Raw genomic sequence first — 27347 nt, 5'->3', positions numbered from 1 at the left:
TCCTGGCTGTTCTGGAACTGAGAGATCTGCTTGCCTCTGCCTCCTGAGTGCTGGGATTAAAGTCATGGACCACTACCATCTGGCTGATTACTTTGATGGATACATTGTATCAAAGAATGGAGTATGTCCCGTTGGTGGCTCTGGGGGGGTAAGTGTACGTGCTGTCAAGCCTGCCGACCTGAGTTCTAGCTACCTTAGTTAGTAGAATCTAGCATGCATGAAGTCTTGGGTTTGATCCTCAATGCTTCAAATGCCAGGTGATCCCAGCACTAAGGAGGTACAAGTTCAAGGACACCTTCATCCACACTGAGTTTAAGGCAGTAGCCTGGGTTAAAACATGAGATCCTGTCTCAACAGAACAAATAAAATCAAATACAAAGAAGATAACATTTTAAAGAATAGTGCTTTATTGAATAAGTTTTATTCACAGAAAAATAAGCTTTAATCTATAACAAATGACAGATTATAGAGCAGAAAGCAATTCTCTCTATAATTTTCATAATGAAAGTTTTCAGGATGAAAAGTTTTCATAATGAAAGAAAAGGTATCCATTAAAAGAACAAAAAGGAGTCATAAAATTATATTCACAAATATAGTACAATATGACAAAGCAATTGGTCAGTCTTTTGGGTAAAGGATAACAAAAATGCAAAAACAGAAATTACATTATGCCGTTATTACATCAAATTAAAAATGCAGGTTTGTTGGTAAGTATAGACAGTGACCAAACAGTAATCTTAAATGTCCATTAATAATACATAAGCACATAGTAAATGCCAAACATGTGCACTCACATCTGCAAACTTCAGTCTCCAAAAGAGAACTTTAACACTCAAGCATTATTGTCATACTGTTTAATTTGAAAGTATGAACAATGGTCCTACTACAGAAATTATAAAGCACCACTTAATGTGCAGTGAAAATAGAGTGTAATAGAATGAACAGTTGAAAAACACCTGAGACTTCAAGGACAAGCGGCCGGTATGGTGAGGCTCATAATCTCATAGTTGAAGGTTTCAACTCCAAACTATGTCCCAGTAAGGAATCTATCACTAATTAGCTATATAACCTGGAGCCAATCACCTCTCCTTTGAGGTGTTGCCTCAACAATAAAATGAAGGTGGTGGTGGTGGTGTGAATAAGTGACTCTCTTAAGGTCATTTCTAGCTCTGATAGTCTGTGACTTTATTATGTAAGGAAGAAATCTACATTGTGCTAAGTGTTTCAGAGCCAAACTAAAACATTAAGATGGGAATAAGTTGACTGTTTCTATTAGGACAACTCAACTGAATTTAGTAAGAATACTTTTTCTAGATTTTGAAAAAGTAATTTAAATATTTTTAAAGGATCAAACTATTACAATTTATAGCTTTGTTTCAAGAAGCATCCAGCGAAACAAATAATAGTATCTAAAAGTTAACAGAAATTTCATTTAAGCTTCAAAGATTATTTTCATTTTAGGTGTGTATGACTGTGTATGTATACATGCATGCATGCGCCCTTGGAGGCCAGAAGAGGGCACCAGAGCTGGAGTTACATGTCATCATGTAGGTGCTGGGAACTGAACCTAGGTCCTCTGAAAAAGCAGCAAGTCTCACAACAGTTGAGTTATCTTTCCAGGTCCTCTTTTAATCTTTAGTCCAAGATCCTCCATCAAGACAAACCCATGGAGGATTCTAAAGTTTTAGGATGAGAGTCATCACTTAAGAGTATATAAGATGTTCTCGAGTTGCATTCCATCATCTTGGAAGATGGTTGTGTTAATACTTTTGATTTTTTCTCTTTTGTGTGTGTGTGTGTGTGTGTGTGTGTGTGTGTGTGTGTGTGTGTGTGTGAGTGTAAGTGGATACCTGCCATGGTGCATGAACCTTTGGGTTTTGGTGGGCCCTCACCTTCCCACTTTGTTTACCATGGTACCTCTTTGTTAATACATACGCCATTCAATGAGCATGAGCTTCTGGACATTCTCCTATCTACTTCCTGTTTCAGGTAGGCATTTTGGGAATACAGGTACCTGGCCTAGTGCACTTAGCTTTTTTTGTTTCTTTGTTTTGTTTTGTGAAACAGGGTTCCCTGTCCTGGAACTCGCTCTACAGATCAGGCTGGTTTCAAACTAAGAGAGATCTGCCTCCCAAATGCTGGGGTTAAAGGAGTGTGCTAGTACCACCTGGATGCACTCAGCTTTTGTGTGGGTTCTGGGGATCTGAATTCAGGGTGTGAAGCCTATTTGGCTAGTTCTTTTCTTCATTAAAATGGTATCTGTCATATATTTCTCCACCCATTTTCCTGTTTCATTAGTAGCAATTATAGTCTACTTCATTTCTCCTTTTCTTTTATTCAGTATCTAGGTACTCAGAAGTACAATAAGATGTAGGTCTAATGGGAACAATGCATGCAGCTCATGTTGGAGTGGCAGTTTCCATTCAGAGAGCTCAAAATATAAATCTTACTTACTAAAATAAGAACAGATAACAACACACTGTAAATAACAAGACAACAAACTAGCCTAGCACAGCGAAATCACATTGTATTCACTTACTACACTCACCTCGCCTCTACCCCTAACTACAGGAAGAGGCAACATCTAGGAAGAAAGAAAATACTTTAACAAAGGCTAAATACTCACAAAAAGTTTGATCAACACAGTAAATAACAAATACAAGTAATTACTGCAAAATAACTTCAAATTTCACATGACTAATATGTAGTAAAATGGGTGGTTACTTCGAAATCTGAGAGTGAACTTTTTACAGAAAAAGAACATTGATACACAGACACTGAGAACTCTCTCAGGGGTGGTGATTCAGATCTGGTTATAATGTGACCTTCCAAGTGACCATTTTTACACAACTATATTGGAAAGGATCTAGTGATTTTTTTTTTCTTGCGTGATTTCAGACAAACTCTGGTAAATCTCCAATAATTTGATTAGAGTTGGAGTGCTGTGATTTTAAGAACCCAAAGCAACAGCATTTTCTAAACAATTCCTAAAATAAACTTGTTAGCCACATCAGCTCCATGAATTCAATTTCGCAACTCATGAAGACAAGAAAAGAGGTCTTGCTTAACTCTCAGCACACAGGTTTTAAAGGAGTTTTAATGAACTGAGTGAAGCTCTGAGAACAAGAAAAGCCTTATTTGAAAACAATCAGTCCTTAAGTCCTTGGCTAACAACTAGATAAAACAAACTACCTACATGAATTGGACCTGAAGTGCCTTGGAAGCGATTTTTAAAACTAACACTTTTATTCCCTGGTAAAATGCTTGAAATATAAATTGAAATCTTAGTCATTTTAGATCAAATGCAACCTAACAATTATATAACTTAACCTAAGCAGAAGACATTATACAGAACTAAGGATTTTTATTAAAAAAAAAAAAAGCGAAGGAAAAAAGGGTAGTCAGTTACTTAATTCTGTTGGTTTCTATTTAAATTTGCAATTAAAATAACATCACTTATCATAGTAGTCAACAGAGGTTAGGAGAACCTAACAATACTCTTTCTCTTAGAAAATACAACGAAAAGTCTAAATTGTAACAGTTTCACTCCCAAACTGTTGTCTGTAGTAAAATAGACCAGTCTTTACAAGAGGTCTATCATGATAATTACTTAAGGTAAATCCCATGTTTTATAAAGCATTTTAGCTTTGGATTTTATTCATATTGACTTATACAAGTTGTTAAAAATATTCAAACAACTACTCTTGTCAGTATGTTACAATTTCCAATGTTTTAAGGATCTTGAGAAAATCTTTTTAAAGTATCCACTACCATTATTAGTCAAGAAAACAAACAGAAAACAATCATAGACTGAACATTTGTACTATATACATCTTCATCTTCCTAACAGCAAAAACTACATCAGACTTTAGGACACAAAATAACATTGAGAATCTCAACATGGAGAGCTGACACTAAAACTACAAGCCGTATACAAACACGCATCTACAGGTACCTACAGAAGCAGACAGATGGTTAAAATACTGGGTTAACAAAGATCTTTTAGTAAAGTGACTTAGGCAGGCTTAAACTAGCAAGGATTAAGGATGAATCCTTACTAATTAATTGGAAGATCTGAGACATATTTTATATTTCATTTTACAAAATCAGAAATATTTATTTTGAAACAAGATAAGAAGACATGATCTACCTGTCAGAAAACTACCACTCAGAAATATTTTTCATCCACAAAGCAGGTAAAACAAAAACATTTAAATTTCACATTGGCACCAGAAAAGTTAACTGGCCTGCCTTCCGGGATTAGAAAAGCTAAAACTGAGCGATAAGTAGTTTTGCAGACGTTTGAACATGCCTAAGCCTTTAAATCAGCAAAATATTTTCTAAGAATTCTGATTATAAAAGTAATACATACTTATAAAAGCTTCAAACAGAAAAAAATGGAAAAAAGTGAAGGGCTCTATAAGGCCCTCTAAGACCCATCCCCCACCCCCTGAAGAAAAAATACATTTAAGAGTGTGATACTTATCTTTCCAAATCTTTTTGTCCTGTACAGGTACAAAATACACATGTGATGATTTGGCTCCAACTAGATAAATATAGTGTTTTGCCATCTGTATTTTATACATAGTATATCTGTGATGCTTTTCTATGTCAGTACATGCTAGTTAGATGGTAGTCCACCATTAGATATCTTTTAGGAGATGGCAAAATCACTTAAAAATATTCATATAAGTACATTTACAATTCCCAAGTAAATAAATCCCAAGTAAATGAACAGAATCCTAAAACACAGAAACAAACATCTAAAAACAATGTTCATCCTCCAACCAGTGTGGAACAGTTCTTTCCCTGTTTACAATAAGCAAATTAAAATGATTGGGCAGATTAAATCAAACCTCCCTGCTTATACAGAACACTCCGCTTGTTAAGCTTATGAAAAAAGGAATGAAAAATGCAGGTGACTCATTCACTTACACACGGAAAACAAGTCAGTGTACTACAAATATACATGTGAAAAGTTATAAAATGCTTCTTTGTCTAAGGTTTCTAACGTGTCAAACCCTGGATAAATGGTAAAACAGCTAATAAGCTAAGATCGGGCATTCAGATCCAGAAATTCGAAGATTAGCCTGAAACAGTGCTGTTAACATTTGTTTCCATCTGGGAGCAGATGCTAATGGACTGCGATGCTGATTACTTAAAGTTCGCTCACATCACACATTCAATTGCAGTAAGAAGAACATAACATGCCTACTGTGGTGCTGGATTAAGACATAAAAATTTTTTGCTTGAACGTAATGACTGTGCAGCACATGGGACATTTGTCAACTGCTTCCGCACACTGTTTACAAGTGACCAGATGTCCACAAGGAACAAAAACTATAGCAATATTTCTATCCATACAGATTTTGCAAAGCTTCTCCTCTTGTAGGCGCCTTAGCTGCTCTTCAGTACTGATGTCTGTATAAAGAGAAAAACAACATATACTAGTTTTGGGTTTTGTTGTTTAAATTCACTGAAACATTGAACCCCTCCTGCGTGGCAGACACTCAAGTCCTGGGAGACATGAAAATGACTCAGACATAGCACAAATTCTTAAGAAGCTTGTATGCTAGTGGGAGAGGCTGGGAGCTGCAGCCAGAGAGGGTAAGTACAAAGTGCAACATGCTATAATCAAGTTACATACAAAGTGCTCTGGGGCAAGATGAACAAGTTCTTCTGTCTGGGTGGTTGGGGAAGGCATCATGACAAGGAGGACATTTAAGTATAGGCAACACATTACCAGGCAGAAAAGGCAAGGATGAAGTAAATGTACAAACATATGGAAAGGCATTAAGTAATTCCAGGAAAGGGTCAATACAGTGGGACGGGTAGGATTTAGTGCTTAGATGTGAGGGCTAAAGAGGGAAAGAGGAACTAAAGTTGCGTTTGTTAATGTGTCAGGGAGGCAATGATGATGATTGGAAATATAAAAGGAGGTAAAGGCTTTACAGCTTCAAGTCTATTTAAGATGTTGGCAGGGCACCCAAACAAAAACATTCGGTGTAATTAGCATATAGAGGATACTGGAGTAGCTGCACAGTTGAATCTTTGCCAAAACAGATTTTGTAAAATGCTAACAAATATGCCACAAAACTATGATTTGTAGTCATATATGATAACAGCAACAACAATCAACAGTAATAGAGCATAAATATTTTGTACCAGGCATTACTCTGAATACATTACATATCTTTGTAATCACTGTGTATTAATGGTTTATAAATCTGGCCTCAAATGAGAATTACGTGAAGGTTCTTCCCCCTTTGGTGTGTTTGTGTGTGTCTATGTGTTTGGGGTGGGTCAGGAATCCTGCAGTTCAGGATACTGTATACCATTCATTGTGCCACACACTTACTTCTTGTGGCATCTTTTAAAAACAAGTTTCCTTTCTTTCTAAAAAATAATTTATTACATTGATTTATAGTTGTATGAGTGCATACATTGTGGCACACGTGTAAAAATGAAGAGGTCAGCTTTTAGGACTTGGTTCTCTTTTTGCACCATACAGTTCCCGAGTCTACAGACGTCAAGTCAGGTCTTCGGGCTTGGGGGCAGGTGCCTTAACCACTGAGCTACTGCACCAGTCCTGCTAGGTTTGTCTGCTAACTTCTAGTGCTTGTCGCCTAAGAACTACTTTACTGTATGCATCTCATTATGGAAAAATGCATGTCCCTATTTAATTGTGTATCTCCTTTTAAAAACAAAACAAAATCCAGTATCTCACTATGAAGTCCTGGCTAGCCTGGAACTAAGAGATTTGCCTGTGTCTGCCTCCCGAATCCTGGGATTAACAGTGTACCAACATGCCTGCCGTCACTCCTTTTTATGTCCTAGAAGGAACATTATTTCCAAAACATGTTCAGAAAGCAATAGTTTAATTTTGTTCAAGTAAAAGCACTCAGTGAACACTTCCTTAGGTACTTGGTGTACAATAAGTAAACACACATCCACTGTAGCACGCCATGTTCACAGACAAGTCAACAGGAGTCTGACATACTCCAGTGAGATGGTAGTAAAGGAAGGTGAAAGAAATGACTGAAGCATGCTGGAGAGACAGAGCACGGCTTACGAGAGCGTGAGTAAAACTGTAACTGATATGAAGGTAAATAGACCAGGTACAGTGCTCAGCAGGAACCAACCCTTAAAGATGTGGCAAAGCACCGAAGACGTGAGACTTGACTCTGAGGGTTGGCGAGCTGCTGAGGAATTCTGAACTGGAGAGAGGCACTAGCACATTTGAGTTCTAGGGGACGAAGGGGACAAAAGGACTGTTGTGGTTTCTTCATAACAAACAGCCTTCAGGCTGGGCGTGGTGGTTGATGCCTTTAATCTCAGCATTTGTGGGATAGAAGCAGGTGGATCTCTTGAGTTTGAGGCCAGTGTGGTCTACACAGCAAGTTCCAAGACAGCCAGTGCTACACAGAGCTGTCTCTAGCCCCCCCCCCCCAAAAAAAAGAAAAAAGGATAAAGGAAAAAGCCCTCTGTCAGTAGCTTAACTGCTGTATTTTTGGTTGTTTACTGAAAGAATAGAAGCACAATGCTAACAGTCTAAGCTGTTCTGCTGTTATTTTTGTTTGGTCTTTTTAACACAGGGTCACATACATATATCCCAGGCTGGACTCAAACTCATTATGTAGCCAAAGATGACTTTGAACTCCTGACCTTCTTCCTGTTTATACTTCCCAAATTCTGGGATTAAAGGTCCATACTATTACATCCAGGTTTTGCTGTGCTGGAGATGAAATCTAGGGTATGTACATGCTATGCAAGCTCTCCATGAACTGAGCTATAACTGAGAATCCAATACCCTTTTCCTTTTGAGACAGTCCTGTTACCCTAAAATGGTCATGAGTACTGGCTTTCTGCTTTAATCGCTAGAGTGCTGGCATTCTAAGTGTGGACCACCATGCCCAGGAATTAATATTCCTCATGAGTTTAATCTTAATTCCATTTTACAGACCCACAGGAAAGAAGTCGAACATGAATGCATATCATCAGCTCAACTTTTCCGAGTCAGTCACATACTGAGGATGTGCCTGACTAATAATTTAGCCTTAATAATTACTTTATGCTACAAAGGTGACTATTATACTATCCTTGCCTATGGCATCTTTTTGTTGTTGTTCAATCAGTGTCTCTTATGCAGCTGTCTATTCTTTTTTTTTTTTTCTTTTTTTCGGAGCTGGGGACCGAAGCAGCTGTCTATTCTGGAACTTGCTATATATACCAGGCTGGCCTTGAACTCTCACAGACCTACCAGCCTCTGCCTCTGGAATGTTAGGATTAAAAACCTACATCGCACAATCAGGGCTCTTTCTCCTTGTATTTTCTCACAAGGCCCACTTTGAGATAAGGATGTTCGAGGTACACAGCAATGTAGCTTGGTATCTAGATAATGTTTGATGTTACTTCCTAATATTTTTAGTATATTGCTTGCACGTTGCTCCCAGTGGCCTTGAACTCTTAGGCTCGAGTAAGCGTGCGTGCGTGCGTGCGTGCGTGTCACACACACACACACACACACACACACACACACACACACACACGTAATATGGATACTGGAAATCAAACTTGTGTCCTTTTCAAGAATACTTTTTTTAGATCACTGAACTATCTCTCCAAGTCCATTCACGCATTTAAAAACAAATAAAAAAAATGTATGCACCTTTCCTGCACTATTCACACACCATACACCTGATTGCTTCTTGCCTTGTCTTCTTACAAGCCTTTCAGTATAAAGAGATCCCTGGCCAAGAAACAAAGGCAATACTACCCAATGAGTTAGGATAAAAACTGGTAACAAAGCCAGGTCCAACTCCAAGATAAGACACTAGAGAAGAATGAAATTCTGGCTGTTATACAATGGTGTGACTGAGGGTTTATGCTGAGTCATGGTCACATATTAATCCTACCAGATGGAGATCAATGTTTGGACCACTAGAGACTTGCTCACATTTAAACTGGGAGTTCTAATTTGCTTTTCTTTCTCACATGAGATAATTGGTTTTTTTTCAATAATAAAATATGTAGAATCTGAAAAAAATAACCTGTGTGTCCATGTCTGTATTTATGTGGCTGGTTTGTGCCTGTGTATATAAGTGTGCTTGCTTATGTACAAGAAGGGTAGAGACTTATGTTAGTTATCTTTGTCAAATGCTCCTCCATATTATTTTTTGAGACAGAGTCTCTCTCTGAACATGGAGGTCACCAATTGGCTAGACTGACTTCTCAGGGATCCCTGAGGATCTGCTTATCTCTCTTCCGCACTCACATCCGAGGTTGATTTCTGGCCTTTACATGTATGTGCACATGCATAAGCAAGCATGCACGTGTTCACACAGTAATTTACATGCCCCTAGGCACTCACTGGGTCAAAAAGGTAAGGGTGCATGAAATCAGAAGAGAATCAGTGGAAGGAAAGGGGAATGAATTTAAGTACATATGGGAAAACACCATGAATCCTATCATCATATAGAATTAATATAATTGAGACATTTGAATAAGATGAATATACTGTCGACTCTTTAGATCTTTATTAAAATGGATCAAGTATAAGAATGTTTTAAGAAAGCAGAGAAGTGAGGTTGTGTCTTATTGGAAGAGCGCCTGCTTGACATGTAGCACCTGAGCTTACCTTCTAGCACTGAAAACAACAAGGGGTATTAAAACCAACTTGCTGGGGGTTGGGGATTTAGCTCAGTGGTAGAGCGCTTGCCTAGGAAGCGCAAGGCCCTGGGTTCGGTCCCCAGCTCCGAAAAGAAGAAAAAAAAAACCAACTAGCTTTCTGATGAGGTTGAGAGTTCATTTTGTCAAATGTGATAACAAAGTGATAGGGAATGAATGTTTGGGTTCCTTACGCTCACATGCTGCAAGCTTAACCTTCCACAATGATGCTCAGAGGAAAGGCTTTGGGAAAGAGTCAAGTGTTAGTGGACAATGCTTTGGTACCAGAGAACATGTATTGTTTCTAATGTCATAGCATAATGCATCACGGGTTTGTGAGGATGTTGGTATGAATCAACCTCCTAAGCTGCTAGTTATATGAAAGCATAACATATAGTTAATAAAACTTGATAAGAGGCCACAACAAGTGGTTGGGACACATGCCATCTATGTTTGTGTAAGTATAAGTGATGACGTTCATTCAATGATGAGATTATGTAACAACCCATGTCTCAACACATATATTCATTGTTAAGCAATGCATGAATACAATTAGGTTTGATCAAGTCATAAGCATGAGAACTCTTGGGGGAATTTTTAGCATGAAATACACACTACTTTGGGAAGTCAACTATCTGCAGGGGATCTACTTTTGGACTTTCCCAGTTCTGTGGAATTTTCTTATAGTAGCCTGAGGAAGCAGCATTAAGGGCACATGTACAAATACCCTTCTATGTTGAATATATGTCAAAATAGACATTTACTATGGCCAAAAAGAGAGAAGATGGGACTTAAGATGACAAAAAAGTTGCTTATTATTGAAGCGAACCCATTCTTCTTTCCACTTCTGTTTGTGTTTCAAGTTTACCATAATAAAAGAGTCAAAGTGTTAATGCCATGGGGATATTAGAGAGGAAATGAATGGGCTGCAAGGTGATTTTCCCGACAGAAACAAGCAATGTATACCTTTCTGCAATGAAGTCTGACTTGACTCATCCTGCGAATTATCTTTCTGAGCACTCACAAGATCTGCAATCAGAACCTCAAGTGATAGATAGTTGCTCCCAGATGTTTGGAGCTTTTCTTCCATTGTTTTCTTGATGTCCTTGAAGTTGAATCCCATTCGTATAGCTTCTTGCACCATAGGATTCTGGAAGATGGTATCATCTGAAATCAAAGTTGGGTGGAGAAAGAACATAATACAAGTATTTTCATTAACATGACTGAACAGTAAAACAGTTAAGGGACTTAAGATAGCTGAAGAGTTCAGTGGTAGTGTTTGCCTACTATATGTGGTGTTGTGGTTTTGATCCCCAAAGTTAAGAAGAAAAGCGGTGGTGCACGCCATTATTCCCAGCACTCAGGAGGCAGGGACAGGCAGATCTTTGAGTTCTAGCCTTGCCTGGTCTACAGAGAAAGTTCAAATACATCCAGGAAACCCTGTCTTGAGAAACCACAAAAAGTATGCTAGGGAAAATTCTTTCTTTAACTTTGTTATTTATGCCTGTTACCAAATCCATTCCAAATAATTCAACATAGCCCCGCATTTCGAGCATATTTATAAATACCTGTAGTATTCTCCTGCTTTCTAATCCTTGACACACAAAACAGATGATGTTACAACATTAGGGAACAGGGACTCATCAGATACTCTAAATTAAGCTTTCTTTGAAACATACCACTTCAATTGAAAAAGCAGATCTTAAAAACAATCAACAAACCCCACAAAAGACAAATAAATCGAAACTCCAAAAGAACTCCAGTGTCAGGTGTTATGGTGTACACCTTTAATTTTAACACTCTGAAGGCAGAGGCAGGAAGGTATTTGGGAATTTGAGACCAGCCTGATCTTCAAAGTGAGTTCTAGGACAGTTGAGATACAATGAAACACTTTGTTCCACACCACTACCACCAAAACACCATACATAACCCCACTAAAAATTACATCTACAATATGCTATGTGATTTAGAAGACCTTGTTTATAATGCTAGTTCTATTACTAATTTATAATAGTATATACCTTTAATTGGGAGACAGAGGCAGGCAGATCTCTGTGAGTTTGAGGCTAGCCTGGTGTATAAAGCAAATTCATTATAGCCAGAGTACACAGAGAAACCCTATCTCTAAAAACAAAACAAAACGAAACAAAACAAAATGATAACACGGCAGTAGGCAGATCACATCACCTCTTTGTTTCTTCAAGGGAACTGTAGGAACACTACTGAGGCTGCAGCTCAGAGTACTTGGCATTCACTGGGCTCGGCTGCCAGCACACTATCAGCTTTAGCTGTATATGGGGGTACACTCCCTCAATCCCAGCACTTAAGAGACTGAGGCAGAAAGAGAGAGGTCCAGGCCAGTCCGGCCTACACAGTAGATAGACTACTGAGATGGCTCAGAGGCTAAGAACACTTGCTCTCCCAGAGGACCTGAATTCAGTTCCCAGCACTCACATGGTGGCTCACAACCACCTTTAACTTCAGTTCCAGGGGATCTGATACCTCTCCTGGCTTCTGGGGCAACTAGGCACACATATATGAAGGCTAAACACCCATACATATAAAATAAATAAATGAATGAAAAATTAAAATCTAAACTTTTAATACCTTTGTTGCTTTAATACATTTTCCTCCCTCCGTTCCTTCCTTTCTTAAAACCATGCCATGCAACCCAGACTGACCACAGGTTCCGGATTCTCCTGCTTCAACATCCTCAGTGCTCGGATTATAGATTTGCACCATAGCACCTGGCTTTCTTTTTTTTTTTTTTTTTTTTTTTTTTTTCTTCTTTTTTTGGTTCTTTTTTTCGGAGCTGGGGACCGAACCCAGGGCCTTGCGCTTCCTAGGCAAGCGCTCTAGCACCTGGCTTTCTATTAATGTACTCACTACAAAAATGTCTGGTATAAAATTATAAGCACTTAATTAAATTCTTAAATTTATAGCAGCCTCATTAAACAAACTATAATAAACTGGCCACAAAACTAAACAGATTTTTAATAAACATATTTACCGATTTTTTTAGTTACTGATGGTGTTTTTTCAGCAGTTCTTACCTAAAATAGAAACATGAATGGTAAGATTTCACTTTAGCAAAAAGCAATTATCTCAATTTGAAAAGTTAATAAACATAAAACAAATTGGCTTTATTCTAATTCGAAACATGCCTATCCATAAGAGCCCAGCCAACAGAATGGAAGGAAGGCAAGACTATCTAATCATCGCCCCTTTACAAACAAGAAGCCAAGGGCCAATGAGATCAAATGACTCCCCGGAGGGAAACAAATACAAACTCAACTAGAAACTAATGGTAGAACCATCATGTCAGTTCTAGACTCCCATCACAGTCCAAGGTTCTTCTCAGTTTACTAATGCTATGATTGCCACTGTCCTATATGTCAATTCAGACATATTATTAAATTTTTTTGTCTTATCAGAGATTGAATCCAGGGGCTTGTTTATGCTAGCCAGAAAAAGTAAAACCCATGTATATCCCTGTCCTTATTTTTGTAATCTTAAGTATTATCCGCTAAAGGGTTACTAAAGAGATGGTTTAGCAGTTAAGAACACCTGTTGCTCTCCTAGAAGACCAGAGTTCAGTTCCCAGAATTCATACTGGGCAGCTTATAACTGCCTGTAATTTTAATACCAAATCATGCCCTTTTATGGCTTCCTCAGGTACAACACATGGTGTGTACACGTATGTACACACACACACACAGAGAGAGAGAGAGAGAGAGAGAGAGAGAGAGAGAGAGAGAGAGAGAGAGAGACCGACCACAGGAAAGACCAACAGAGTCCACTAACCTAGACCCTTGGGGGCTCCCAGAGATTGAATCACCCTCCAAAGAGCAAACATGGGTTAGACCTAGACCCCGCCCATATGTAGCAGATGTGAAGCTTGGTCTTCATGTGGATCCTGAACAAATGGAGCAGGGGCTGTTCCTGAACCTATTGCCTGCCTATGGATCCTGTTCCCCTAACTGAGCATCCCTGCTGGCTCGGCATAATGTACCTAGTCCTGCAGTGACTTGATATGCCAAGGTGTGGTGATACCCAGGGAGGGTCTCCCCCTTCTCAGGGAAAAAGGAGGGTATACGGAGGAAGAAGTTGTGTGAAGGAGAAACTGGGAAATAGGGGTGGATAATGGCATGTAAAGTGAATAAATAAATTAATGAAAACAAAAGAAAAACAAAGATATAGAATTTGAAAACACATTGCAAATAAGCAACTTACCACAGATTCCCCAAGTGAATGGGTTAAATGAATATTATTTATATATTCTTGTCCCTTCTCATCCAATAGATATTTACACCTGAAAGATTAAAGAAAATTAAATTCTACTAGCTGATAAATTAGAGAAGTACTAGTAAAGACAGTCTCTATCATATAAATTCCATTAACTACCTTTTGGGGGCCAGAGAGATGGCACTTTCCGAGAAGTCTGATGCCTGAGTTCAATCTCAGGAGCTCACATGTTAGGAGAGAACAAACTCCTCCAGGCTGTACTCTAACCTCCAATTGTGTACATCCCCAACCCAGGCAACAAACAAACAAACAAAACCTATCCTTTCATTGTCTTTTTTGTATGTGTTACTGGGGATTAAACTAAGGCTCATGAGTACCTTAGCGGGCACTCCATCACTGAATGATAACATCAGTTTCCATCAGAGGCCATTCGAAAGCTGGCCTCAAATTTGCTATGTAGTCAAACGTAACCTTGGACTTCTAATACTCCTGCCCAAGCAGGAATAACCATAAATCACCCCAGTCTTTTTATTTGAGCTGGGTTCTAAGAGGTCCAGGCTGGCCTTGAGTATGCTCTGTAGCCTAGACAGGCCTGGATATTCCCATCCTCCCATCTCACCAGACTCCGAAGTAGCTGAGGTTAAATGGTCAGCTTCATACACTGTTTCTGAGGAGCCACAAAGCACTGCTATCCAATTCCCTATCCAGCTATGATTCCAAGGCTATAATCATGCTAATACTATCAATTTGAGAACTTTCAATTTTCAAGTAAGAGTTACTAAATTAGGAACCAAGTATGGTGACATCCGACTGTAATCTCAGCACTTGGGAGGCTGAGATACGAAGACCAATATGAAAACCTGGCTACTCTGGGCTATTTATATAGCCAGTGCCAAAAAAGAAAATGAAAAAAAAAGTCAAAAAAGTTATTAGCTAGGCATGGTGGCAAACACCTGAATTAACCAAGTACAGAAGTTTAGCGCCATCTTTGGCTCCATAGTGAATTCTTGACAGCCTGATGTACAAAAAATATTATCCCAAAATAGAAACAAAAAAGACAAGCATGGTACCACACCTCTGTAATACTCAAAAGGCAAGTTGGAAGACTGGCACGAGGTTTAAGGGCAGCGTAATCTACATAGGAATATGCAGGCCAATTAAGACTACGTAAAAACCATATCTCAAACAAACAAACCTAAACCTGACAGCAGGTAAAAAGCAACCAGTAAATTAGTACCTAACAGTGACTTGCTACTATTTCTTTACTTGTTTGGTTTTTTTTGATATAGGTTTTCTCTGTATAGCCTTGGCTATCTTGGAACTCCACAGACCAGGCTGACCTCAAATTTAAGATATCCACCTGCCTCTGCCTCCTGAGTGCTGGGATTAAAGCCATGTGCCACCATCACCAATACTGACAGTTTTTTACAAGTTCAAAATGGTTAATCTTTTTAAATCAGTACTGAACACTCATTTAACTTGAATGTGGCTTTTAAAGGGTTCTTTTCAAATGATTGTTCTAATGTTTGGAGTGGTATTATTTTATATATTAGAAGCTCACATAACTTATAAAGCTAGCTGAGTACTGTATTTTACAGAGGGAAGATGACAAAGAAACTGAGACAAGAGGGTTTCAAGATGGAGGCCAGCCTGGAAGACATAGGGAATTTCAGGTCAACCTGAGGTAATGTGAGACCTTGTCTCAGATTAAACAAACAAACAATAATATACATTATGATCATTCTTCAGGTCTTCTCATGGCACCATGGGCTCATGCCAATCTCCAAAGAGCCTACTTCTAAGTAAAAAGTATTTATTTTTGTATACTATACTAAATAAAAATGTATATATTTTTATAATTTGATTTTTAGAAATAGAAGAATTATCTAAGTATCATATGACATATAAGCAGTGAATGTTATGGTTACCAGAAGTCTTAGGTGGGTTTTTTCCCTACAAAGTAGGTGACCCCATTTCTGTAAACTTGGTGTGAATTTCAAGCCATAGTGAAGGCAAAAATAGTTGAGGTGAAAAGTAATTCAAATGTTTCCACTGCACAATGTCCAACTTGCCTATTAGTGAATGAACAATTAAGGATCTTACCCTGGATACCACTTAGCATGCTGTTCCCAAGGGTCTTCACTTGGCTTCCAATCCGTGAGCCCTCCTCCACAGTGAAAGCACTTCACTTTATCACCTTCACCTAAGAAAGCGCACAAGGAAAACTATGTGTTTCTGTTCAAGTGTAAGTTTTCAGAAAATGCCCATTCTAACATTTGAGGAGTGTCTAATTATATCAAACCTCATGGCTTAAAAGACAACATTCAAGATGGTATCATACCTAGATATGCTCTTTGTCATTTGAAGGAAAATATGTACTAAATTCATCATCTCAATATAATGTACTTTGTAGAAGACAAAGAAAAATCACAGTTTTTATATTAGAAACTACATTTTTCCAGTATATGTCACTTGGACCATCACTATTAAATTTACTTTATCAAACTGAAAACTGTTTAAGTTTTATTGCAAATGTTAAAGTTCAGCATAAATTACAAGGTAACTATCTTTAAGAACAAGCTCTCTGTCATGAAACAGACCTTTAAGCTCACTATGTTATGGGCTGGAGAGATGACTCAGTGGTTAAGAGCAGTGACTGCTCTTCTAGAGGTCCTGAGTTCAAATCCCAGCACCTACGTGGTGGCTCACAACCATCTGTAATATGATTCCTGTTCTAGTGTCTCTAAAGACAGCTACAGTATACTCATATACATAAAATAAATAAATAAATCTAAAAAAGATTACTGTATTATATAACTGAAATAATGTATATTTTGAATTTGGCTATATTTAATCCTAAATGAATCAGGCATATAGATTAAAATTTCTAGAAGCCATAACACTGCCAGCTTTTCTTGAGACATGCACAGGAATCGTTTGAAAAGTACTCTGAATATGTGGAGTATGCTTAAAGGTAGATGGTAATTTTTGTTTGGTTGGCTTTGGTATCACAGTGTAGCCCAAAGTGCCCTCAAACTCATGCTGGCCTTTCTACTCAGCTGACAGATTGCTGGGATTACTGGTATGTGGTCTCATGCTTACTCAGCTTGATGTCAATTTACTATGACTCAGACTAAATTCTCTAATAGTAACTGTGTTTATGGGATTGTGGTGAAGTGTAGAGAAAATCCATGTAGTAGGTATTTTGAGCATATCGAGTAGATGCTCAATAAATGGCAGCTAGTATTACTATTAGATCCACTATCTTTCAGGAATTGATACCACCTTTTCTCTCTCAACTGCAACCTCCCCCACCCAAGAATTACTTGAACAGATCTGACTCATAAAAGCAGAGCCTTTTAACACAAATTCAGTAGTTCCATCAAAGATTTAACATATGAGTTCAGAGAATGATACTGATAATGAGCAAACTAAAGGCAACGATTTTCTTTTTAGGAGCCCTGTGACATTTGGAAAGTAATTTACTGGTGAAGTTTACCTAAAGCATAAAATCCAGCTCTTGCAAGCTGCTCCTTGTTAACTGAGTATAGCCATGTTCCAAAAGTAACGATCCGTGCGTCATATTCTGCCATGGCTGGATTTCTTGGAGAATTTGTTGAATTTGGGAAATTCCTATCTGAACTCACACCAGACTCACTTCGAACATTAACATTCCGGCCCAAAACGAAGAAGCAGTTGGGAAAGTGTCTCCTGTGCTCTGACCAGGCACGGTCACAGGGTTCCCAATTTTTCAGTTTTCCACCACAACAAAAGCATTGCACTTGATCATCAATCCCCGTGTAGTAGAGTCCAGCACTAGCTAACTCTCTGGGGCTTAAATGGGCATAGTCTGGCCAGTTCTGAAACGTCTTCAGTCTGGCTTCTTCACTACACATGGCCGGGTTCCTCGGGTATATGGTATCTGAAATATCTACAACCTGTCCAGTTCTCAGGAGATAATCTGCATGAGTCTCCGACGGCCTGTCAAGAGCAAAATGATTTCTGTTTCCCACACAGTTTTCAGATTTGTACTGGCCATTTTGGATGCCAGGAGATGTAGACTGTGTGGCACCGTTTTCAAAATAAAAACCATTGATAAATCTGCAATTTGGGGATATTCTCCTGTGTCTTCCAACAGCTGAGTCTCCATACTGCCATCTATCTACTGCCGCGTGACAACTGAAACACTGCACGGTGTCTCCTTCACCAGTGTAGAGAAACCCCGCTCGCGCCAATGTTGATGCTGAAACAGGACTGCTGCTTGGGAAGTTAGCAAATGTTTTTAATCTATTAAACTCTTCTACAAATTCTTCATCCTTATTGGTGTCTGCAGGTACAACAGTTCTAGATCCTTCAAAACTGTTAAAAGTCATCTTCTCTTGAAAATACGACTTGTCCACCTTTTCTAAAAAGAGAACATTGCATTAGGAACTGCAGAACACAAAACATAAGGAATATATTTCTGATACTAAGCACTAATAAATTATCCAGTGATGACATAAAAATAATGGCACAATCACATTTTAATTCTAAACACTAGAGTAGTACATTACCAAACCACTTGAGTTTTCAAGTGTGTGCTTTTGTTTGCTTTCCTTTTCCAGTGTTAGGGCTTCACATAATGCCGAACACATGTTCTAAGTCAGAACTACACCCCCAGCCTGTTTCTCTCCCACTTATTTATTGCAGCCTTAGGTTTCCGTCACAGGGCCTTCTGCATTCCAGGCAAGTGCTCCACCAACAAGCCTAAGCCTCAGTCCCATTTTCTATTTTGATGGAAAATAGTATATAAGCAAAAAGAGCAGAGTTGCTGATCTTAAGTATTCATTTTATATAAATATGGAAACTATGACAGAGAAATTATAAATATTAAACATGTGAAGTCATTAATTAGGAAAAACATGAAAGCAGCATAAAATATACAGATTATTAAAGACTGCATAATTGTTATAATGAATCATTACATATTCAAGGCATCAAAATTCAATCTTTTACTATTTAAAAACAGATGAATGTTTAGAATGGTAATGCATTAATTTAAAAAATATTTTTACTTTCTTGCTGAGCAAAACAAAGGTGCTCTAGTGGATCCTATGCTCAAGAGTATACAGGAAGAACAAATGAAACTTGATGGATTGAAAAAAGCACACACACAAACTTAGGTGGGTGAATCTGGGAGAAGCTGGGAAGGACGGTACTATGATCAAAATGCAATGTATAAAATTCTCAAAGGACTAGAAAATTTATTAAACACAAAAAGTATTCACAGTATTGGTTTCAGCATGTTAAAGATATCAAATGCTTTTCATTTTCATGTGTAGAACCCATTTTTTGCTGGAAGTGGACTGTCCCTTATTTTATGTGTGTACACATATACATACAACAGAGAGGCAAGAAACACAGATGCAGAGAATGCCTTAAGAAAAATTCTAAATATTTACAGATATGAATTGAAGTTACTTTTGCTATACACTTCTGTTGGTCAAGAAACAATGTGTTTGAGTGAAAGAGCAGCCTCATTAGAGGCCAAATCTCAACTGTGCAATGCTGAACCCAGATAACACACCAAAGGACTTAGCTGGGCTCTGGGAAGAGAGGCAAGATAGTCTGTCCTCCAACAGGTCTGAAAGTGCAAAGTGATGCTACTAATAATTGTACAAGGACAACAGCATAAATCATGGTCACCTTAGGCAAAGCAGAAGAGCATGTGGTCACCTAAGCTACAGAAAAACCTAGTTCTCCAGAGTCTTCCACAATGCCATAACGCCCCCAGTGGGTCTGTCAAACGCAAGATAACCAAACGGCTCAATCGCAAGTAACTTCGCAGTGAAAAGGAAAGATTCGGATGTAAAAATGAGTGCACATCAGGGTATATCCTTCAGAGGAGGACACACAAACAGCCAAAGAACACATGAAAACACATCAACATCACACCAGGGGAAGAAAAATTAAAACCACAGTGAGGTATCACCCCTTCCCTATTAGGATAGCTATATTTGAAAGACAAAAAGCATCAAATGCCACCAAGGATGTAAACAACAGGGACCTGCAAACAGGAATGTAAACAGCTATTATGGAATACAAATGGAGGCTCTTTTTGGTTTTGTGGAGATATGTGTGCCTGGTAGCATTCATGTGAGTGGATATCAGCTATAACTCAATACTTTGATGAGGCAGGATCTCTCAGATGAACTCAGAGCTCACTGATCTGCTTGCTCCAAGGGATTCCCTATCTGCCTCCACCATGCACTGAGTCATCTCTCCAGGCCTAATGGAGTCTCTTCGCAAACCAGAGAGAGTTAGGGGTTGGACAGAGGGCTCAGCAGTTAAGAGCACTTTCTGCCCTTCCAGAGGAGCCAAGTTCAACTCCCAGCATCCACAGCTGCAATCAGCTGCTCACAATCACCTGGAACTTCCGTTTCAGGGGATCTAATCCTCTGGCCTTCGCACCTGCACTCATGTGCACACACCAACTCACACAGACACACAAATACACGTTTAAAAGTAAAAACTTTCAAAACCCGGTAGACAATGATGGGATGTTGCTCAAGTAGTAGAGTACGTAAGTAGCATGCTCACGGCCCTGGGTTTAATCCTCAGCACTAGGAAAACTGGGTGTGCCAGTACATCTATAATCCCAAATTCATGAGGTAGAAGTAAGAGGATCAGAATTTCAAGCTTATTCTCAGCTACATAACAAGGTTTTAGGTCAGCCTGTGATACACAATCTCAAAAATAAACAAAGCAGAGACAACTTTAAAACAGGATCCAGCAGTCTCACAACTGGGCATACATCCAGGCTAGTGAAATCAGTATGTTAAAGCGGCACCTGCATTTGGATATTTATTATAGCATTGTGTGTATGTGAAATCAGCTTTCAGTGACCGTTGCTGAATGGATAAAGAAAATTTAGTGTATGTATATACAATAATATTAGGCTTAAAAACATTAGAATTCTGCCACTGGCAGAAACATGAATAGAAATGGAAGGACATTATGTGAAAGGAAACATGTTAGGTACATATGTGGAAGCTAAAAGGTTAATCTCCCAGAACAGTAGTAGTTAAGGGAACCTAGATGAAGGGAGATTGAATGGAAATAGGACGCTCAATGTGCATAAGCTGAACAGAACTAACACAATGCTTTCCTTTTCCTTTGGAGACAGAGCTCACTGTGTAACCCAGGCAGGCCTCATGTTTTCTGCCTAAGCCTCCACAGTCCTGGGATTACAGGCATGTACCAATAAGCCCTGCAGGATAAAGAACTTTTCTTTTTTCCATGTTTTTATGTGTGTGGGTAAATACGTACAGGTACAGGCCTGTACATGTAGAAACCCAAGGTTGATGTTGGGAATCACCCCAAATTTTCAGTCCATCTTATTCATTGAAAGATGATCTCTAAATAAATCTAGACCTTACCAACATGTCTAGTCAGCTAGCCAGCTTGCTCTGGAGAGCCTGTCTCCTCCTAGATTTAAGGGTACACCGCCATGCCCACTCATGCCCAGGATTTATTTAGATCCTGAGAATCAAAACTTAGGTCCTCATGCTTGCATAGCATATGGTTTAGCCACTGAGCCATTGATCTAGCCCTGATTACTAAATGTTCTGTAGTAAACTAGGAAAACTGTGATTGACAATAATTAACTGACTAGTTTAAAATAGTTAACAGGGGGTTGGGGATTTAGCTCAGTGGTAGAGCGCTTGCCTAGCAAGCGCAAGGCCCTGGGTTCGGTTCTCAGCTCTGAAGAAAAAAAGAAAAGAAAAAAAAATAGTCTGTAAAATAGTTAACAGACACACTTTGAGTATTCTCTCGATCATACTAGAAGTCCAATGCGCTATCCATTGCGCCACAGAGCCCACTTCATTTTGAGTATTCTCAATGCAAAAAAAAGTCTGAAATGAAGAGACAATGAAAATTACTCTGATCTTATTCAACATACTTTCCATGTACTGAAATACCACACTGTATCCCATACACTTATATAATTACTGCTGTCAATTAAAATATTTTAAGGGCTGGAGAGATGGCTCAGCAATTAAAGAGTATTGGCTGCTCTTCCAGAGGACCAGGGTTCATTCAATTCCTATCACCCACATGGCAGTTCACAGTTGTTTATAATTCTAATTCCAGGGGGATCCAACATCCTCACACAGACATACATACATACAGGCAAAACACTAGTGCACATGGAATAAAAATGATGCATCCCCTGGAACTAGAATATATTTAGGGATTTAGGGGCTGAAACAGGGGACACTGAATTAGAAACCAGCCTGGGCCACATAATGAGACTCTGTCTGAAAAAAAAAAATAAACGAAAGAGCAGAATGGCCATGATGTCTTGTTTTAGGGATCTTGAGAAGATTTATACAAACCTTTGTGGATTATGTAAGTACAATATGTCTTAGAACATCAATTCCCTTTGAGTAATGTTAAAAAACGCCTCTCTTGAAAAATGACAATACCCTTCAGGCTTATGTGGCCTTGCCAATTTTCATTAGTATTCACATATCCCTTAAGAGCTGACTTTTATCTATCTCTGAGAAACTTTTTGGAATACAGTTTTAGATACTTTTAAGTATTATTTTCCAGATATTTGAAAACATTCTGACAATAATGTTCAAAGTTCTTTATTGAATCAACAAAAGCTAGATAATTATATAAAAGATTCAAACAAACAAACGGCTAGTTGATAAGCTAGTAAGACGAAACCTATTACAGAAATATGCAACATTTTATAATGTTTTTAAAAAAGTATTGCATAACTAACAAAATGAACGAATTGTTTAGAATGAAGTCACATAAAGGCGAACTTCCAGTTTAAAACCTTGGGATTTTAGTTAATTGCAAATTCATTACAAGCCAACATTACATGGCTGTAAAAAAACCCACAGCCTTCAGACTATGTTAGTGTCCAGATGTGGAACATTCATATCCCATTCAGATACATGGTGACTATTACCTTCAGTTCCAACACACTTTAGGAGAGACACTGACACATTTTCATGTCCTCAGACGAACGTTCAAGATAACAGTATATGAGGAATAGTTGGAAGAAACAAGCCTATTCATCCCAAAAGAAAGGAAGATTGATATGTGAGAACAAAACCTAAATGCAATGTACCTTACAGTGGAATTAAGGCCAATGTATATACTTAATATATTTTACTTATTTTTTGCATTTAAAAAAATGTGTGTGTGTGTGTGTGTGTGTGTGTGTGTGTGTGTGTGTGTGTGTTTAGGTCAGGGTATGTGTCACAGCACATGTGTGGAGGTCAGAGGACAATTCTCAGAAGCCAGTTTTCTCCTCTTAATACGTGAACTCCAAAGAGAAAAAAACCAGGTCATCAGGTTTGGTAGGAAGTGGTTTTACCTGATGAGCCCTCTGGCTGGCTCATAACCAAAACATTTTAGCACAACATATGAACTTCACAAGTCAAATGCAGTAATAAATAGGTTGGGTTGCCTTTGAGAATATGAGTCCTTCCCATCAGTAAGACTTTAGTCTGTGCATACCTTTAGTCCCAACACTCTGGAGGCAGAGGCAGGCAGTTTTCCATGAGTTCAAGACAAGCCTGGACTACAGAGCAAGTTTCAGGGCAAGTGGTAGATACACTGAGAAGCCCTATCTCAAAAAAAAATCAAACAATAAAAAATAGGATAAAATGAGACTTCAGTGTAGACTAGAAGACTAAGCATTTCAAGTCTATTATATTCCTAAAGAATGGCCAGCATAAACAAAATGGTGAAACTTACCTTCCCTGAGGTAATGTTTTATTTCTTGATACAATCAAAACATAAAATTAAAGGTCTAGTCTTATTTCACAATGGCAGACATTTGTGCATTCAATTGTTCATCCTACTCTAGATCTGTGAAACTTTGTCATTCTATGGGAGCATCTCTCTGTGAAGCTTCCAAGAGGAGCCTTTAAGTGGATATAGTAACACATCCCTGTAACACTGGCCATCAGGAGTCTGGGGCAGAAAGATGGTTGAGTTCTAGGTGAGCTTAAGACCCTTGCTTCAAAAAAATAAAAGGAAACCACTTCCTTAGGGATTAAGTCCATGCTATTGGTTTAGGGTATATAGGTTTAGAAAGCAGTATCTGAATGAATACTGCATGTACATTGTAGGATGTAGAAGAGTACAAAAGAGAGTTATCAGATGAGCTAAAAGTGAAAGACAAGTAACAACCGAGAGAAACCTGGGGGGCTGTAGAGAGCTTGGTAGGTAAAAGCACTTATCCCACAGAGTCTGTGGCTTGAGTTAAACCCTAACAATGTAACAGTAATGGTCAGAAAACAACTCCATCAAGTTGTACTTGACCTCTAATCACTCACTTTACCTATATGTGCTTCTCTCATATTGTGTATCCAGTAAAACTTACACACACACACACACACACACACACACACACACACACACACACACACACACACAGAGCTGACTAGGGTGTCTGTGTGTGTGTGTGTGTGTGTGTGTGTGTGTGTGTGTGTGTTATAATGATCACAATTATTATGCATGGTCTTTTATCTCAAAATGTCTTTAAAAGGCAGGCAGGGTGATTCATGCCTGAATCAGACTTGGAAGTTTGAGGCAGGAGGACTGCTAGGTGGTCAGGACCAACCAGGGCTATAGAGTGAGGGATATATGGTGAGACCTTACCTCAAAAAACGAACAAAAAATACAAAATCAAGAGCAAAACAAAACAAAAAAACAAAACAAAAAAAACAAACAAAGGAAGGAAGGAAGGAAAGATGGATGGAAAGAAAGGAAAGAAACTGCTAGTAGAAGAGTAGAAGGGCGAGAGTGGGTAGATGGGGGAGCACCCTAATACAGGCCAAGGGGAGGGGGGGAGAGGACAGATGGGATGGGGGCTTGTGGAGGGGGTAACCAGGAAGGGGGTATCATTTGAGATGTAAATGAATGGGATGATTAATAGCAGAAGAGGAGGAGGAAGGAAGAGCAGGAGGAGTGGTGGAAGCCAAGGTGAGACCCAGCTGATCTGCAGGCACATACATTACTCCTAAGTGAGTGTTCAGCATTAACTGTGGATATGGATGTCAAGAACAAGGTCAGCACCAAATTTCACTTAAAAAAAAAAAACAGGCAATACCTGGAAATTTTAAGCAGTTTGTAGATTACTGTAAATGTTCACAAGAGACCTGTTAACATTTTAGTAGGTCATTCAGACATCCAGGAAGACTTGATAATGATAATGATTAGTAATGATAGTTAATAATGATAACTATGTTAAAGCTATTATTTCACCTACTTAAAGCTACCTATCTTAAAGCTACTTACAACCTACTGTTTAGGATTTTTTTAAATGATTTTTAAAGATTTATTTATTTATATGTAAGTATGCTGTAGCTGTCCTCAGACACACCAGAAGAGGGCATCAGATCCCTTTACAGATGGTTGTGAGCCACCATGTGGTTGCTGGGAATCAACCTCAGGACCTCTGGAAGAGCAGCCAGTGCTCTTAACTTCGAGCTGTCTCTCCAGCCCAGTTAATTGTTTCTTAAACACATAAACTCTAGTGTGAAATAGTACTGAAAATCTCTGTACTTAAGTTTTCAAGTATTACTACTACTACTACTACTACTATTATCATTATAATTTTATTTTTGAGGGAAATGGAAAATGAGGAAGGAGGGCAGCATCCTATGTAACACAGGGCAGCCTTGAAATCCATGTCCTCCGGCTGTCATCTCCTAACTGCTGGGTTTAAGGATGTGTACCACACTGGGCTCCTGTGTATTTAAATTCTCCTATTTATTTTTTAGATGAAGGAGCTCGCACCACACCATGCATGTGGAAATCAGAGGACGATTTGCAGGAATCAGTTCCCTTCTTTCACCATGTGTGCTCAAGGGATTGAATTGAGGTCATAAGACTTGGCAGCAAAGCACATTTCACTGCTGAGCCCCTAGTGTTATCTTATCAGCCCCTATTGTTTATTTTATGTTTTTCTTTTTTAGACAAATTCGAACTATGTAGCTCTGGCTGGTCTTGAACACAGAGATCCAGCCGCCTCTGCCTCCAGAGTGCTGAGGCTAAAGATGTGCACCACCATGTGGTTACATTTTTATTTCTTTTCTTTTCTTTCTTTTTTTTTTTGTTTTTTTGTTTTTTTTGTTTTACTTTTAGAGACTGGATTTCCATGTGTAGTCGTGACTGTTCTAGACCTCACTCTGTAAACCAGAATGGCCTAGAAATCAAGAGATCCACCTGCTTCTGCCTCCTGAGGACTGGGATTAAAATAAACACAGGTATCACCATCTCTTGGCAATTCTAAATATTTAAAAGGTAAATTTCACTGTCTCTGTTAATGAGACTCCTTTACTAACAATATACCCCTATTTTCCAGGCTCGCTGGAATTCCTGGTGCTTATTTGTATATTAGTATGTCCTTGTTGTTTTGTGCTGCTGGGGAACAAACCTTCCACATACTAGGTGAGTGATCTCAGGCTGGATTAGATCCTCACCTAGGTTAGGTTTTTAACATTTTTACTTATCTTCAAAACTTTGTGTGCATGGTTGGGGAAAGGCACGTGGAGCCACAGCCTGAGTCCAGAGGTCAGAGAGGAGCTCTGTGGAGTCAGCTCTTGCTCCACCTTTACGTGGGTCCTGGCACGGCAATGCTTCACCTGCTGAGCCACCTCACTGTCAGTCCATTCTAAATTCTGAGACTGGGTAGCTGTCAGTCAGGTGGCAGACTCACCTTGACCCTGCTTTGTAGTCCAGGCAAGCCACTGACCTTGTAATCCTCCTCTTTAGCTCTCTAAGTGCTAGGATTATAGGCCTCTAGCAGCATTTCAAGCTTCCGGTGTACATTTATTTTATGGGGCAAGGAGAGTGTTGAAACAAGGTTTATTAACAACCCAGGTTTTGTCAAGAGCTAGCAATAAACTCACCATCCTCCTGCCTCAGCCTTTCATAAACTGGGATTGCAGACAACTATGCCTAACACTTTTATATTTATTTAGTGAGTTCCAGTACCATGTTTTAGATATAAAATCTACCAAAAGAAAAATAAGCTTACACAAATGAAAACCTAGTATATATTTTTACACAAAGACTTTGTATTCTCTTCTTTTTGTTGTGCTTGTTCTACTGTGGATTGGATTGGGGGCTGGTGTTCTGTCATAAAGCTACACTTCTCAGCCTGACTGGATTTTTCGTAGGATTATGCTACAAACACTATCTTAAAAAATAAACAGGAGGCATGGGAGATGACTGACCAATTAAGAGCACTGGCTGCTTTCAGAGGACCTGGGTTTAGCTCCTAGCACCAGCATGGCAGCTCACAACTGTTTGTAACTCTAGTTCCAGGAGAGCTAATGCCCTTTTCTTGCCCCTGGGGATACCATGCACTCATAGGATACAAACATATACATGTAAACAAAACACTCATACACATAAACAAA

At 38.8% G+C, this 27347-nt stretch overlaps 1 protein-coding gene across 8 annotated transcripts in view; it reads right to left on the bottom strand.

Annotated features, from left to right (window-relative positions):
- Nucleotides 1-384: 384 nt before the first annotated feature.
- The window catches only part of Xiap (X-linked inhibitor of apoptosis), a 47873-nt gene continuing 20910 nt past the window's right edge, over nt 385-27347 (bottom strand). For 4 of the 8 annotated variants that reach the window (XM_063280279.1, XM_063280278.1, XM_063280280.1 and 1 more), the window contains 6 exons: nt 17411-18311; nt 16015-16114; nt 13900-13978; nt 12677-12719; nt 10633-10833; nt 385-5421 (listed from right to left, as the gene is read on the bottom strand). In XM_063280279.1, the coding sequence (XP_063136349.1) occupies nt 5228-5421; nt 10633-10833; nt 12677-12719; nt 13900-13978; nt 16015-16114; nt 17411-18284 (1491 nt within the window). In that variant the 5' untranslated portion in view covers nt 18285-18311 and the 3' untranslated portion in view covers nt 385-5227. Of the gene's footprint in view, nt 5422-10632; nt 10834-12676; nt 12720-13899; nt 13979-16014; nt 16115-17410; nt 18317-27347 lie in introns of all 8 variants that reach the window. The other 4 variants (XM_063280277.1, XM_006257509.5, XM_006257506.5 and 1 more) reach the window with 2 other exon arrangements.

This window comes from Rattus norvegicus, chromosome X, assembly GCF_036323735.1.
Source record: "Rattus norvegicus strain BN/NHsdMcwi chromosome X, GRCr8, whole genome shotgun sequence".
Classification (NCBI taxonomy): Eukaryota; Metazoa; Chordata; class Mammalia; order Rodentia; family Muridae; genus Rattus; species Rattus norvegicus.
This window is presented reverse-complemented; position numbering and strand designations above follow the sequence as displayed.